This window comes from Nuphar pumila, chromosome 5, assembly GCF_984573655.1.
Source record: "Nuphar pumila chromosome 5, dmNupPumi1.hap1.1, whole genome shotgun sequence".
Lineage (NCBI taxonomy): Eukaryota > Viridiplantae > Streptophyta > Magnoliopsida > Nymphaeales > Nymphaeaceae > Nuphar > Nuphar pumila.
The window spans coordinates 14,478,006-14,494,567 of NC_143253.1; the positions used below are offsets into that span (position 1 = coordinate 14,478,006).

The following is a 16,562-nucleotide window of genomic DNA, read 5'->3' on the forward strand; positions in this document are numbered from 1 at the left end:
TTTTCAAACGGCATCTGATGAGGGATTCTTTAGTGAAGAAGAGAGGGAAACGAACAAAAGAGAAAAAATAGTGCGCAAGTGATCACGAGCAGCGGCAAAGGTGTTGAGAAATCCAGAGCAGAGGGAAAATAATAGAAGAGGGTAAGGAAACCATTTTCCCAACGGAGAGACCTTTCGGGTGGGCGGGGAATGCCAGCCATGGCTTCCGCAGATGTGCAGAAGACGCTAGTGGAAGCCCTAACCGCACTGTACCACAACCCTGACTCCAGCGTTCGCCACCAAGCCAATCATTGGCTCCAGGAGTTCCAACACAACATCCTTGCTTGGGAGGTAAATCCTTCTCCCCCAGTATGTTTCATTTTCTTCTTTCTTTGTTCCCAATCTTGATTTACCCCGTTTTTTCTCGGGGTTTTAGCGTCTACGATCAGTCAAACTCACGGTTATTGTACATTGTGCTAATTGCTATTTTGGGTCGCAATCTTGTTGATCGAGTTTGTTGAGAAAACAGTTGTTTTGGGTACACGAAAACACAATGATTATTTTAATTGTGGTACCTGATTTCAGGTTTCTGATCGGTTGCTTCACGATGCGAATAGCAACCTAGAAACTCTCATCTTCTGTTCCCAGACTTTAAAAACAAAGGTATTTCGGCTCACTTATGTTTTTGAACTGTGTTAAGTTTTGATGTATTGGTTTAGTGTGGCCTAACTTTATTCCTTGATAATCTTCTGTATGTTGGCAGGTCCAACGGGACTTTGAGGAGCTTCCTGCTGCAGCCTTTTGCCCTTTACGTGACTCCTTATGTGTACGTAATACAATAGAAAGTAGATAACTTATCTGCTTAGAAGAATACAGTTGAGAATTCACGATGCTGGTTTTACTTGCATAGGCAGTAAAACTTGTTAATTGGGATGGTCATTTAAAATTTGATTTTTATCGATGTTTGTCATTTATGCTGCTGCATCATGGAAGACAACTATATTTGATTTGTTCTTGTATTGTTTCTTAATTATGTTTTGATTCCATTTAGGCGGTGTTTGGATGCAACCACTTATCAGGATGAATGGGAGAATGCGAGATATTCTATTACAGATGTTAAAGCGATTTTCCTGCTTATCCCCTTTTTTCTGGATAAGTGGGTGCACCCAAACACCACTTTAAGGGGTAACAGTAGTTTTATTTTTCATGATAAAAATATAGCCATAGAGTATTCTCTTCAACATATGTGTCTTGCTATGGTTGCGTCATAGGATGAATTATGCGTGAGTTTGTTAGGTTTTGGTTGTGCTTATCGAGAACTCAATAAGGGTGACAATGTATACTTTGGGCACATTTGCAACGGAGAAAAGTTTCAGCCTACGAAGATGGGCTGAACTTTCTTTGGCTGTTCACTTTTATATTCTTTGCAAAATATGCTTCGGGGAAGTTTTTCTTCACATTGTTGGTTGCATTCAGTTTTTACCAATAATTATTCTTTTTGATGCAGGCTTTACTTAAGCAATTCTCAAATGGGCCCTCAAAAGTACGAACACAGGTAGATTTTTATAGTGGTTGCTTTCACATATGTTTTGAAGACCAGAACCCCTTATCTTAACCAGCAATTTTTATCAGTCCACACTTTCCTTGACAGATTTGTGTAGCATTAGCTTCTCTGGCTGTTCATGTTCCGGCGGAAGACTGGGGTGGTGATGGGACTTTATACTGGCTAAGAGAAGAGATGAATTCCAGTCCAGACTATATACCAAGCTTCTTGGAGCTGCTTGCCATCTTACCACAAGTATGATTTACTTAAGCTATGACAGCTAAGCTGAAGAATTTCCAGTTTGCTTTGTACCCTTCTGGCATTTGCTGTCCTCTTTGATTTTTTTTTCACATTTTCCTATGTCATGCTCAGGCAGATTTTTTGCATGGGCTAGGTTTTGTTACACATAAGGGGGGTGGGGAGTCAACACATGTCAAAGAAAAAGCAAGGGGGTAACAGTTTTTTTTTTTGTTAACCCATCAAAACTAGAAAATATCATTCGACCTTTAAAATGTCCAGTCATTTTTTTTTTCTTATCTAACACATTTCTTCTTTAAATAAGAGGGTTATATTTATTTTTGGATCCTTTTAACTTATAAAGCTCTTGTATTACCCCAACTTCAAAAGTTGCTAAGGTATTCTCTTAGGAATATTGATTTCAAAAGCTGTTAGACATTGATTTATATCTATTTATGCATATGCTGACTGGTAAGGGGAAATACTTCAGCTCAATGTGATGACATGAAGTCAGTCAGCTACTTGTCAGTCAATGATGATGTCATCATGCTGTTATTAACTGATGTCCTCTGTGATGTCTGGAACTTACGCTGTATTGCTGTACTTCTGTTTGATCATTGTGTTTGTTATATATTTTGTTATGTTCTAATTCTTGTATACTTGGGGCTATCTTAGCAAATCAAGTTAAAGTGCTCTAGTGCTCTGCTTGTATTGTTACTCTCTCTCTCTCTCTCTAAGTGCAAGAGTCAATGACAGTGATACCAAAGAGAAAAATATGGCGCATGGATGTGGATGTGGGAATGGGACACGATGCAGATAAGCTTGGTATGATATGATAATTCTCAAAATTTAGGAAACGGGATGACCACACACACATAGATGTATGTATGTGTCTGTGTGTATAAAATAATAATTCTAAATCACTATAATTAGGAACATTGAATAATGAAACTTAGTTAAAAATTGAAATGCAATATAATTAATGACAAATTTTAAAAGAAAAGAACTCAAGTGAATACAAAATGTGTGTGTGAAACTGATTTGACTGTATCCATGAAGTTTCCAAGTGTCATGTCATGTCAACATGGGATACACATGCTACGTGAAGTGTCCTTGTGACAGAGACACAAAAGCCATAGAAGGTCAACTCTCTTCATGCAAACATATTTCAGCTTTTGTCATGCTTTCTTTTGTTCCTATTCCTTCTCTTTGCCTTGCTCATTCTGGCTGCCGTTGTAGCCGACATCAGCCTTGCAATTGTTGTGGTTTTACTCTTTCTTCTAGTTTTTGGCTGACATTAGACTTTGCTAGCTGATTCATTTGATTGGCTCCTTTCTCCATCTAATTGCTTTGAGTGAATTTTTTTTGTAGCTCCACACGAATCTTTGATCTAGTTTTTCTTCTTTTTTCCTCGAAAAAGAAAAAGGAAAATATCCTATAACCTGTAATCAAGACTTCAAGAGTACTAGTTTCTGAAGCCCATACAAAATTTCATTCTGTCTGCTATTTTCTATTTCCATTGAAAAATATTATTCTCAGCCACATTTTAAATTAGGATAAGTATTTCACTTTGCTGCTGACAGTCAAACACCAAGTACTCTTTAGCAGTTTAACTGTTCTTTGTTATTTTCTCATTTAAAACTGAATGTGAAGTGGGGATCTGGCATTATCTTAGGTCATGAACCTTAATGTAGGACAATTCCTTGTTTGGGTTGATTTGTAATTGGAATTATGTCCACACTCTTCTGGGATTCTAGGTTGTGTTTCACCTAGAAAACAGGAAGCTGATTTTACTTATTACCGCGGTGCTTTGTTTGCATTTTGGTTATAGGTTACGGGCATGTGTAGGAAAATATGTGATACTAATGGTACCATGCTACCTAACAAAAAATCATAGTTGTGAGCTTTTATCTGCTTCATCTAATAAGATGCATTCAACATGGCTCATTTATTTGGATACACACTCTGGATTGATTTGTTTCAAGTAAAAAGCCAGATTTTTTATCATGAATTTTTGGTGCATTGTGGCCATTGATTTTTGAGGCTCTTGAATCATATCCATAAGGCTTGATCTGCAAAAAATTCAAAATAATGTCGAAAAACTGGTGGCTCCACTAGATAATACAGTACTAGCAAGTAGCGTTATTTTCCATGTAACATGCAGTTTTCATATATCGTATAAATGCAAGATCTGAAACTGTATAACTGATGAGAAAAGTTCCAATTTATTTTGTGCATAATGGAGACACATGCAATGTGGTTATCCATGTTGGGCATTTTGCCTTTTTATGTTACTTGAGCTTGTGTTGTTTTTCCTTTGACTAGGAAGCTTTTAGCTACAAGATTGCAGCTCGTCCAGAGAGACGGCGTCAATTTCAAAATAAGCTTGTGTCATCCATTGAAGTTGCCCTTGATCTTTTGACGTATTGCCTGAATGATACTAAGTTTCAGGAGCAGGTAAATGGTCCTTGGCAACTTCATTTTATTCTAGAAAATGGTGACTGGAATAGCATTTGTAGGCTACCATGCCCTTTTATATGTGTGTGTGCAGTTCGGACATGTGTGTTTTTGTACTTTAATTTTGACCCTTAATTGGATTTTTTACATTGGCATTTGTGTGTGTGTGCATACATGTGCATTGAGATGAAAATGCTAAGAGTTGGTAGTGACAGTACACCGTACTGGCACATCATGCTTTATCTGCAAGCTTTTGGATTATTTATTGTCAACTCTTAAGGCGTATTGGGAATTTTGGTTTATTTCAAATTTCTGAAAGTGGGCTGTAGTTCTTGGCCCTGTATGGGTTTGAAACTGTTACCTCTGAAAAAAATTCTTTTTTTATGGCAGTTGAATTAGCAGTATATCTTTGTGCCTTTGGGGCTATTTTGTTAGTATGCATTTGTTCATTTTGTTGCTTGAGATGGTTATTCATCAAGAGTGTTAATGTTTATCCATTTGAATGGCAGGTCCTAGAAGCATTTGCATCTTGGCTAAGATTAAACCATGGGTAGGTTTTCAGGACTTGTGTTCTTGTAACTACATCATCTGTGTCCTTTTATTTATGCATGCTTTAGCAGGTTTATACATTGGGAGTGGCTACCTGTTTTGAAATGCTGATTTATATGCTTTTTCAGGTCTTGATCTTCTGGATCATGCCTCCAGGATTTTTAATAGTTTCCTTTTTTCCTCCCTTCCGTTTTCTGCTTTATTTCATGCATATGTTAACTACTTGTCGCTCATTTCACTCTTTTTTCGTTCTAAAATTTTGATGAATGTGTTTATGTAGAAGGATGATTTCTGTTCACTCTGATCTGTTGATGCATTAATGGTTAAATTTTTATGCATATAATGCCTGTGTTTGGATGTATCTGTTGTGTTATTTTAACTTCCAAATTACTTTATCATTTTTGCCATGGAAATATTCAAGGGAACCACTTGTCTCTGCAAGGATCTATTTCTATTCACATAATGCAAAACTGATTCAGAGGTACTTGGTTCTTTTCAGAATTTCAGCCTCTACACTTGCTACTCATCCCTTGGTTGTTTCTGCTCTATCTTGTCTGAGGTCCAACTCCTTATCAGATGCTGCTGTAAATGGTATGCTATATCATATTGCAACTCATAGTTTGAACATGTGCATGATATCCACTCTATATCCACTCTCTATCCACACACACACACACACACACACACACACACACACACATATATATATATATATATATATATATATATATATATATATATATATATATATATATATATATGGGATAATGTTTGCTACCCTCATGACTTCCAAAACCCTAGTTAAAAACTTTAATTTTTTTTAATTTTACTTTTTTTGCATACCTGACCTATGCCACATGGATACGGTTAAGGATATGGGGATACAGTACGGAACGGGAGGCGAAGTGGAGTATCCATGTGACATAGTATCTGACCCTCCAGATGTGATCTGCATGTTTGATTTAGTAGAAACTGCCCCTTGGATCACAATTCTTTGACGTGTATGTTGGATTTTCTAGGGTTTGAAAAATCAATGGCCATGAGTGATCCAAATTGTCAACCCTCGAAAAATCTTAATTTTATGTCGAGAAAATATGTTTCAAGGTTGATTCCTACTATTTTGACCCTGCTGAACCCATAGGCTCAGATTTGGTCAAAACGACCTCTCCCTATGAGTTTCCACTACTGGGGTTTGGAACCCACTAGGTTAGCCTATATATATATATATATATATATATATATAGAGAGAGAGAGAGAGAGAGAGAGAGAGAGAGAGAGAGTCATTAGAATATGCGAACTGTTAGATTTTGAAATAGCACCAGAACCAGTCAGCAAAGAAGAACAGGACACAGGATTTTGGGGCTGAATCTGTCAAGTCTTCTCTTAGATGATACGTGACCTATTTCCTTTCCTTTACATAAGAGATACAATAATTTTAATGGACATAATAGTCCTACAACATAAACAATGTTACAAGTATGCCCCAATAAACACGCCCACACAATATACATTCAATATACAGTTTGGATCTAGACCAAATCCAAACTGATCCAACCCATTATCACGATACTTTAATAGCCTCCCCCAAGTTGTGCATGGTCCTGTACCATGGACAACTTGCCCTTTAAAAACCAAAATCTGTTCTTCGTCAGCCCTTTTGTAAATAAATCTGCCACTTGATTTTCTGTAGAAAGGAAGTGAGGTTCAATCTCTTTGTCTTCAACTTTTTGCCGGATGAAGTGCCGATCTATCTCAATGTGCTTTGTCCTACTGTGATAAATAAGATTAAACGATATTTTGATGACACTCTGATTGTCACGTAGTAAAGTAGATTTTGAGATCGGTTCCCCCAACTCATTCAAAAAATGCCTTCTGCAAGTAACTTCAGCAGTTGTCGCAGCCATCGATCGATATTCAACTTTGGTACTTGATCTGGCCACTGCTTTCTGTTTCCTGTTTTCTACTACTCCAAGACACCAAATTTTCCCCAAGAGAGATGTAATATCCCGAAATGGACCTTCTTTCATTAGGATCTCCTGCCCAATCTGCATCACTGTAGGCAGTGATGTTATGCATATATTTACTTTTCCCATTTTTCTTATATAGAAGCCCATCTCCAACTGTACCTTTCAAATACCTCAATATTTTCTTGTTTGCATCCATGTGCCCTTTTCGTGGTTCATGCATGAACTATGACACTTGGTTGACTGAATAAACAATGTAAGGGTGAGTAAAGGTAGGATATTGAAGCTTGCCAACTATACTTCAATATCTTGGAGGATCCATGTAGAGCTCCATCCTGTGAACTGAGTTTTTAATGTAAAACACTTGGCATAGATAAAGGCTTGCAATCTTTTATGCCAGACTTTCTCAACAAATCTAATGTATACTTGTGGTGCGTTAGAGTCAAGTAATCATCCTTTCTGTCCACTTCAACTCTAAGGAAATATCGCAAATCCTCAAGATCTTTCATCTTAAACCTCTGACTTAAGAGTCTCTTTATTTCTTCAATATGATTCTTTGAGTTTCCTGCAACAATAATATCATCGACATATATCAACAACAAGGTAATTTTACCTTCACTTTTGAAGATGAATAGTGAATGATCCAAGAGAGATCGACAAAACCCATGTTTTTGTACTTCCAAGGAGAAACTTTCAAACCACGAGCGCGAGGCCTGCTTCAAACCATATATGGCTCTTCTTAGTCTGCATACATGTGTCCCTGGGTCTCCTTCAGCATATCCACGGGGCTATTCCATGTAGACTTCTTCCTTCAAATCTCCATGAAGGAATGCATTCTTGACATCCAATTGACTCAATGTCCACCCATGATCAAAAGCTAGAGATAATATAATTCTTATTGTCCCTATTTTTACCACAAGACTCAAGGTTTCATCATAATGCTGACCATATTTTTGAGTGGACCCTTTTGCAACAAGTCTCGCCCTGTAGCGTTCTTTGGTGCCATTAGGTTTGTACTTGATTTTGTAAACCTACTTCGAATCAACAACATTTTTATCAGTGGGTTTGGGAACAATTTCCCATGTTTGGCATTCATGTAGTGCTTCCATTTCTTTATTCATGGCTTCAATCCATTTATTTAATTGCACAACTTAGTAAAATGCCACGGGTTCATCAATCTGAGATAAAAATAGCTGAAAATTCATAAAAAAGTTTCATAACTAACCCACCTCTCAATAGGATGTCTGATTCTAGCCGACCTTCTCACGTTATCTTCAGTCACATGATCATCTTGTTCTACATTTTGAACAGGAGGAGAATCTTTTTCTTTTCTCACATAGATATACCCTTTGAATTTATCAATATGAGGGGGTTGCTGACCTGCACCTTCTTCAACATGTGAAGCTCCACCTTCTTGAGCGCCAAATGGAGATAAGCATACTTGACCTGAGTTGATGTCATCCTTATCAACAGATTGTGCCTCCTGAATACACTGTGATGAGCAATCACCATTGATATTCGCAAATAAATTTGCATTCAGCCATGAATGATAAAGTTCTGCTCTGGGAATTCGTTGGCAGAGATTGAAAAATACATCACCAAAATCATTCTCATCAAAAACAACATTTCTTGAAATTCTAATACATCTAGTCACATGATCATAACATTGATACCCTTTATAATCATCTGCATATCCCACAAACTTGCACTTGGAAGCCTTTGGCTGAAATCTATTTATGAAAGAATCATTAATATGGACATAACAAGTAATCAGGTTGAATTCCAAAAAGTGAGAAATATGGGGAATTATTTTGTAAAACTGTCATGGGCAGGCGATTTATAATGTGAACCTCCGAATGAAATGCTTTTGTTCACAAGCTAATAGGGAGATTGCTGCCATGCATCATACTTATAGCAGTCTCAACAATATGTCTATGTTTCTCTCAACAATCCCATTTTGTTGAAGCGTATGTGGACAAGACACTCTATGTTTTATTCCATTACTTTGGAGAAAATCAATAAAGTCCACTTTCATCACATTGAAAATGCAAGATATTGGTAGAAAAGTTGTTTTGAACAAAAGCATGAAAATTGTGGAATAGGTGAAAACTTCAGACTTGTGTTTCATAAAGAATATCTAAGTGTAATGAGAATAACTATCAATAAAATAACGTCTCAAGTGATAATCTGAACCGTCTCAAGGGCCTTTAGCCAGTGCTTGGCTTTATCTTTGAGGGAAAACAGAAACAACGTTAACCTTAATGCGCCATCTCCAAAGTTGTTGATTCGCACAATCGAGCAAATCTCGAGGAATTCATCAAGATGACGGTAAGGGTCTTCGTTGCTAAGGCCATAAAATGAAGGTAGCATCTAGATTACACTGGCCTTAATCTCAAAGTGGTTTGCTCCTACATCAGGTCTCGTGATGCAGAAGGCGGGAGTATAGGTGTTGGGCATGAAGTACTCCCTAAGAGGATGAATCATCTGCTGATCTTCAGCCATAGTTGTAGATCTCTGGGCTCTCCTAATCAGGGACTCTGGGTCGTCAATCGGCTCTACCAGCTCGGGGTCAAGCGAGCGTCGCCCTTGCATACACCTCAAAGTAGACCGGTGTAGCACATGTCCTAATTTCAGGTTTTCTACCTAACTAATGTACTAGCGGCCAAACCACACAAACCACAAAGCGCGTAAACAAAAATGAGAAATAAACAAACACCACGCAGTTGCATACAACAAGGATTATGCAAAAAATGAAATCTATGTGCACGGTACCAATCGTACATAGTCACCTCTAAGGGGATCCTAGTGGGTGGGCTGTGCAAAAAAGTAAGCTCATCTCTACGGTATGCACACGCGTGGTTCTAAGCCTAAATATGAAAAGCAAATACTAGGCAATAAAGTGAATACCTGTATATCGCCATTCTCCGATAATGACGCCAAAAATTTGATGTCCTTTTGAAGAAATTGTAGTTTTGAAAAGATTTTTAAGTGAAAGCAATGTGAAAACCAAGCATCAAATAATAAAAACCGGTTCTCACTAGTGGTAGAGATCGGGTCGAACTCAGGGAACAGGAATACTTCGTATTCAAACATACAACTAAACTACTCTTTCTTGCCAAAATGAAAAGTATGAGAAAAATTAAGCTACTTAGCTATTACAATGAATGAATACTCTACGCAGAGGGCTTAAAAAGACTTTATTACAAACCCAGAATTAAATTCCTAAATTCTAAAATAAAAGCAAAAATTCTTCTATGCTTGTGCTTCTGTGTCACTCGATCACTGTCGCTCCACTCCGTGCGATCCTGCACAATTCAAAAAAATAGGAGCAACACAAGAGAGAAATAAAAACTATACTAAACAAAGTATACTAATTAAATGTTGAACAATGAAATATAATATGAAAGAAATCTAAATGACCAGTAAGACTGTATTAAATGCTAATTGCTTCAAATCAGATAATGACAGAAAATGAAGGAATATTAGGAAAAACAGGAAAATGAATGTAAAAAATAGGAAATGAATGTATTGAAAAATAGGAAAATGAATGTAAAAAAATAGGAAATTAATGAAATGTAAAATAGGAAATCAAAAGATAAAAAAATAGGAAATTAAAAATGCGATTACTACAGACAATACTAAAAACAGATGCAGATTTATACTAAAAATCAAAACAGGAAATGAGGAAACTAAATCAGATGCGATGAAATTAAAACAAAAAATTAAAAATCAAAACAGGAAAAAAATAGGAAATGCAAGAAATCGAGAATAAGGAAACAAGAATTTTAATGAAGAAAACAGGAAATCACAAGAATGAAAAACAGGAAATGCGATGCTGTAAAAAAACAAATAGAAAATCAAATAAAGTAAACAAGAAATCAATGAATGCAAAACAGGAAGTGTGATGCTTAACAGGAAAATCAAGGAATAAAAAAAATAGGAAATCTGGGTGAGATTATCTAAGTGTTTCATAAAGAATATCTAGGTGAAAACTTTACTTGCCTCATTGTTTCACGATAAAGAAAATGTGACGTTTGAAGAAGCCATAAGAGATTCAAACTGGACCTCTGCCATGGAAAAGAAAATTGAGACATTGAAAAAAAATCACACCTGGATCTTAGTTTCTAGATCCAAGGAACATCATATTGTTGGATGCAAGTGAATCTATAAAATCAAAAGAAAGGCTGATGGAACCTTAGAATGACATAAGGCCAGGTTGTAAAGGGTTATAGTCAAAAGGAAGGAATTGACTATTTCGAAACTTTTAGTCCTATCGTGAAACCTCCTACTGACATGTGCTTTCTCTGGCCATTGATCAAGGTTGGTATATGCGGCAGCTTGATGTCCAGAATGCTTTTCTAAATGGGTATATCGAGGAATAAGTGTATATGATTCAACTTCAAGGTTTTGAAGACAACAAACATCCTGATTATATTTGCAAACTTCAAAGAGCTCTTTATGGTCTTAAACAAGCACTCCACACACATGGTTTTCTAGACTCAATACTTTTCTTCAACAACTTGGCTTTAAGGGGTAAAAACAAATAATTCATTATTTATTCTTAAAAATAATAAACATACTGTTTATGCACTCATTTATGTTGATGTTATTATAATAACTGGAAATTCGAAAGATTTTGTTCATCATCTCATATGCAGGCTTGGACAGGAGTTCTCTCTTAAAGATCTTAGAGATCTGTATTTTTTCTTAGGAATTGAAGTAAAAAAAACTCTCAAGGAATATCTTTATCTCAGAAAAGGTACATTGGAGAACTCTTAAACAAAGCAAAATTGTTAGAAGCCAAAACTGTGAATACTCCTATGGCCGTATCTCCTCCCTTATCAGCAAAGTCAGGCTCAAATTTTAAAGACCCAAGTCTCTACAGAAGCATTGTCGGAGCTCTACAATATGCCACTCTTAATAGACCAGATATATCTTTTGTTGTAAACAGGGTATGTCAATATATGCACGCCCCCACTGATAAGCATTGGAAGGTGATCAAAAGGATTCTCAGATATCTCAAGGGGACTATTGATCATGTATTTTCTATTAAGAAATCTCAAGATTACTCTATTAATGCCTATACAAATGCTAACTGAGCAGGGAACCCCAATGACAGGAAATCCACAAGCGGTTATGCTATATATGTTGGAACAAATTTGATATCATGGAGTTCCAAGAAGTAGTCAACATTTTCAAGATCTAGCACAGAATCCGAATACCGGGCTTTAGCAAATACTATTGCAAAAATCACTTGACTGAAGTTTCTATTAAAGGAAATTGAAATCACCAAATTCAGAACACCTCTGGTATGGTGTGATAATATTGGAGCTGCCTGTCTAGCATCACATTAGGTTTTTCATAATAAGAGCAAACACATAGAGATTGATCTTCATTTCATCAGAGATAAGCTTGCAAAGCGAGAATTGTGTATCAAGTACATTTCAACTCATGATCAAATTGCAGATATTCTCACGATTGCCAAGGATCGACGCAGTTTTCTAGCCATCAAGCTCAGCGTGATAAAAGAAACATTGAACTTGAGAGGGGGTGTTAGACGATATCATGAACCGGACCCGGACCCAAAGTCTAGATCGGCTACTACATTGACGTCTTCTACATATGGTAAAAGAAGAAAAGATAAGGATGACGCAAATGGAGAGTTTTAAAAATATAAAACTACTGAAGATAACTCTCATCATCGTGTAAATCTCTCCGTAACAAATCCCTTGAATAAAGGGATCAGAATTGCATTGTAGGCTATAAAATCAATGGAAACCCTCTCTCTTATTATCACATGAGAGAGAGAAAGAATAGTGGATGTAGGCTCTCATCTTGAGGCTGAACTACGTTAAAAGTGTCGTCCTATAGACTGCTCTTTCAGTATTAATTTCAGCTTTTCAGCTGCAGAAGTGGGAGTGGTAAATCCCTAGCTGAACCATTTTACTTATCTCAAACAAACTGGCAGTTTTCAAATTATCACCATTGCACATCACACTTGATGGAGGTGTCTTTTGGACCCACTCTCATATAACTCATGGTTCTCAAGTGAAGTTTACAGTGGGTAATATGATTGAGTGCATATTAGGTCAGAGTGGGCTCTGACAGATTAGCTCACCCTGATGCAACCAGAATGCCATGGATGAACCTATGTTCTCAGCAGTTCATTTTGCTGGCATCAATGACTCAAAAAAAAATGTGGGACCCATCTAAGAGATACAGACTCCATCAACGGCTCTAAATGGCGTGTCACTGTGACACAGATTACAAGTCACCTGAAACTTAAAGAGTGGATCTGCATAGCAAGAGCTCCATTGGTCAGTTTGTGCCAACCCACGGTGCACATGTCCAACCCATTGCTGGAGCTCAATTCTCGTCAGAACCTGCGTGGGGTGTTTGCTACCTCTGTAGAATAAGAGCAGATCAGGTCCAAAGCGCCTTGGACAGAAAATTGTTCAAAGCACCTGGATGTCGTTCATCATCCAAATTCTATTTAAAATATTAAAATATCAAAGAAGATTTTTTATTTATTTAAAAAAAATACTAAAACCTTGTGACCCACTTTTTGAGTATTTTTTTTCTAACTTGCAAGTTGAACCTGCATCACGTGTCCTCAAATCCCAAGTCCACGAATCTTTGTGATGTGGACTGTTGTTTGGAAACACCTCTCTCTCTCTCTCATGTCACACCCCTAGGGCTCGTAAATGAGCTCTATACGGTGAGCTTGAAGTGTTCAAGATTGGCTCATTCTTGTGACGCGCGAAGCTGAGTTCAAGCACATAATCAACCCAAGTTAAGTGAGCTGAGTTCGAGACAGCTTGTTCATATAAAAAATACAATATTTTTTAGTTGAAAGAAATAAAATTATAAAAAATACATATAAAATGTCTAAAATGTATTTCTTATGACCCAACGAGCTTATAGGAGTTGATCAGAGCCGAGTAGATAATGTTCATATTCATCTTGCCGAGCCTATTTTACGAATCTGAACACCAGGTGCATTAAAAGAAAGTTTCTTCTTATTTTATCTTTATGAAAATATTTCAATTATATAAAAGGAATCTGGTTGCAACGAATTGGTGCAGTATGAGGCAAAAATGGACGTCCATACTTCATAAAGATATAGTTTCTTGGTATGCAAGAAGGAAGTTTCCTCAACTACAAAGAACCGCATCTCATATCTCATCGTGTTAGGCTTTATATATTATATCAGTTGCCAAATATTCACCCTCATTGTTTAGGAAACAAATCCATGAGAGGCATTATATACCAGTCCTGCCAGTCTCCTCTCTCATCAACTCGCGTATGCATTCTTGGGTGGTAAAGATGAAGCCAACTTCTCTTTTTTTCCTCCTGATGGCCCTTGTGCTTCTCTCTTCACAAGGTAAGCAATCTCTCTCTCTCTCTCTTTACAGAAGGGGGTGAGGGTTAGTGACTTTGGTTGGTCCATTTTATAAGATCAGCATTCGTTTTTTGTGATAAACCAAACAAAAAAAAGAAAGAAAAATTCATCTTATTTGTTTGGTGATTGTTCTGCAGGTGGTTGGAGGTGCTTAGCTCAGCCACAGGGACCGTGCGAGATGCGTCAGCAGGTGGCTCCTCCATGCAGCGACTGGAAGTGCGCCCATGTCAACTGCCCTGCAATCTACATTGGAAGCACTGGCTACTGTGAGAGCAATGACTTTTGTGTCTGCCAGTTGCCTTGCAGCCCTCCAAAACCCCAGCACTGACCGCTGCTCTTGGTATTAGCTCTGTTATCGATTTGCCCCCAAAATAAATAATAATAACACCATCAATTCAAAGAGTGCAGTAATTTATTGATCATTTGATGGTGAATGAATTGGCCATTTGCTACAACTAGATAGGGCTGGACAATGTGTGTGCCGGGCCTGGTCAAGCCTCAACCGTTGTCAAACAGGGTTAGGCTTAGGCCTGGTTCGGGTTTGGTCCGGGTCTAATACAGAACCTACAGCCTGTCCGTTAGGCCCATTAACCTAATTTGGATCGTGTTGAACAGAGTTGCAGGCCATCGTATATTCACAACATTCCTCTTTCATTTTCTTGAAATCATAGGTTCTGTTAGAAAAAAAAATTTAAAATGCAAAAGAGTCGATTGGTGCTAAAATGGATCTATTTTTAGAATCACATGACTCGATTTCTCTCTCTCTCTCTATATATATATATATTTATATATATAATGGGTCTGTGCTAAACGCATTTGGTGCTAAACCGCAAGCTTAATGGGTTTTTCAGCTTCTCCGGTGCTTTTTATGTGGTTCCGGCCCTATAAATGTGTTGGGCATGGTTGATCTATTAAGAATCTACACTTGTTTCATGCGTTTTCGATGAAAAAAATGATGTTTGGAGGATTGAAAATTTAAAAAGATTTTTCATCGTTGATTTTTTGAACTTAATTTATAGAAACCCACCCATGTGATGGAATCAAATGCTTCAAGAGGTGATCCCTATAAAATAAAGTACATAGATCACGTCTGTACGGTCAGATTTTCAATATAAAATGAAAAAAGTCAGAAAAACCAATTTAGCACGCGATTTCGCACCGACCCATTACTCGTAAAATTTTTAGGCTCCAAACATTATTTTTTTTATCAAAAACACATCATTCAGTTGTGGATTCTTAATAAATCTTCCATGCCCGACACATTTAAAGGGCCGAAACCACATAAAAAAACATCGGAGAGGCTGAAAAACTAATTTAACCATGGACCCATATATATATATTCTCTTTGTAAGAACAACAAATTTTTAGCTTATTGGTATATATTATCATCGATGTCATGCTCGTAAAGACGGTGGTTCCAAAAAATTGATTGGACCCTCCATTTAAATGTGACAAGGTATTTAAAGGCGTGAGGCGTTTACATAGTATTGTGAATAAAGCATACATCCTCAAGGCATAGTGAGATCTAAGCAGCATACCCACTTCCTTCTTCTTGTCAAGATGGTAATAACAATAATAGTCTAAAAGATTTATAGAAGGGCTCTACTCATTTGGTAGGGTCGAGTTGTCGGCAAGTTGATGGGACGTGACAAGTTCAAAACCCACCGGTGGCATCTCTTGGCTCAAGGTCAAAGCAACCTCTAGGGTTTTACCTACCGGAGGCCAGCCAATGTGCGGTCAGTGACTTGGGGGTGATGTTTCCTTGGACTATAAAAAAAAAAGGAAAAGATTTAGAGTTGACAAACTTCATGAACACGCCGATTTAGACAGAAATCGTAGATATGATGTTACACGAGATGTGATGTGATGATGAGATCAAGAAAGCTGTTGGCGAATTGGTTGATTTTACGTAGCAATTACTGTTCTGTTGCGTATTATTACTGGCTGCAGTGTCGAAAATTGTTCACGCTATATATTGTTGCAGGTGCTCTGAGGAAATGCCGCTTCAAGGGTTGCAGGCAGCAAGAGAGCAGCAAACCATTCAGAATCTTAGTGACACTGTTTGAACTATTTTATGATCATAGTATGTATCACTTAATAAAGCGTAGTCCATCTTGTATTATTTTTTTCCTTTTATTATTATTGGTTGTATATATCGGCAGTGTCATAGCTCAAGCATTCTTCAATTTTCTTTTTAAATAAATAAGAAAAAATAGCCTCACCAGTTTCATTGGTGTAAAACCTAAAGTCCCCTTAGCCCACCGGAGAGTATACCTAGCTTGGGCACCCTGCCAAGAGATGCTGAAACTTGTGACATCTTGTCAACTTGGTGAAGTAAACCAGTTCCTGAGCAAAAACATTGAGGCCAAGTGTGCCTCACATTTCGTTAAAAATATTTCACAAATGATGACTGCCATCATATGTCCTTAAC

The 16,562-nt window shown here is 37.3% G+C and overlaps 1 protein-coding gene across 2 annotated transcripts; it reads left to right on the forward strand.

Moving 5' to 3' along the window:
* Positions 1–119: 119 nt before the first annotated feature.
* LOC149836878 (transportin MOS14-like) lies at positions 120–16,135 on the forward strand. Of its 2 annotated transcripts, XR_016432070.1 has the most exons (11): positions 120–330; positions 565–642; positions 743–805; positions 1,487–1,534; positions 1,631–1,777; positions 4,085–4,216; positions 4,726–4,766; positions 5,265–5,356; positions 13,971–14,113; positions 14,269–14,471; positions 16,116–16,135. XR_016432070.1 is itself a non-coding variant. In XM_090007170.1 (9 exons), the coding sequence occupies exons 1-9, from the start codon at positions 190–192 to the stop codon at positions 11,506–11,508; spliced, it is 810 nt and encodes a 269-aa protein (XP_089863296.1). In that variant the 5' UTR covers positions 120–189; the 3' UTR covers positions 11,509–11,520. The 2 variants fall into 2 exon arrangements, 1 of the variants encoding a protein (XP_089863296.1); XM_090007170.1 differs by lacking the exons at positions 13,971–14,113; positions 14,269–14,471; positions 16,116–16,135 and adding an exon at positions 11,441–11,520.
* The last annotated feature ends 427 nt before the right edge of the window (positions 16,136–16,562 follow it).

Coding starts and splice junctions, on each gene's coding strand:
- LOC149836878 (XM_090007170.1), top strand. CDS start 190: ATGCCAGCCATGGCTTCCGCAGATGTGCAGAAGACGCTAGTGGAAGCC. Junction 1,778..4,084: donor TGCTTGCCATCTTACCACAA/GTATGATTTACT, acceptor TCCTTTGACTAG/GAAGCTTTTAGCTACAAGAT. Junction 4,217..4,725: donor ATACTAAGTTTCAGGAGCAG/GTAAATGGTCCT, acceptor TTTGAATGGCAG/GTCCTAGAAGCATTTGCATC.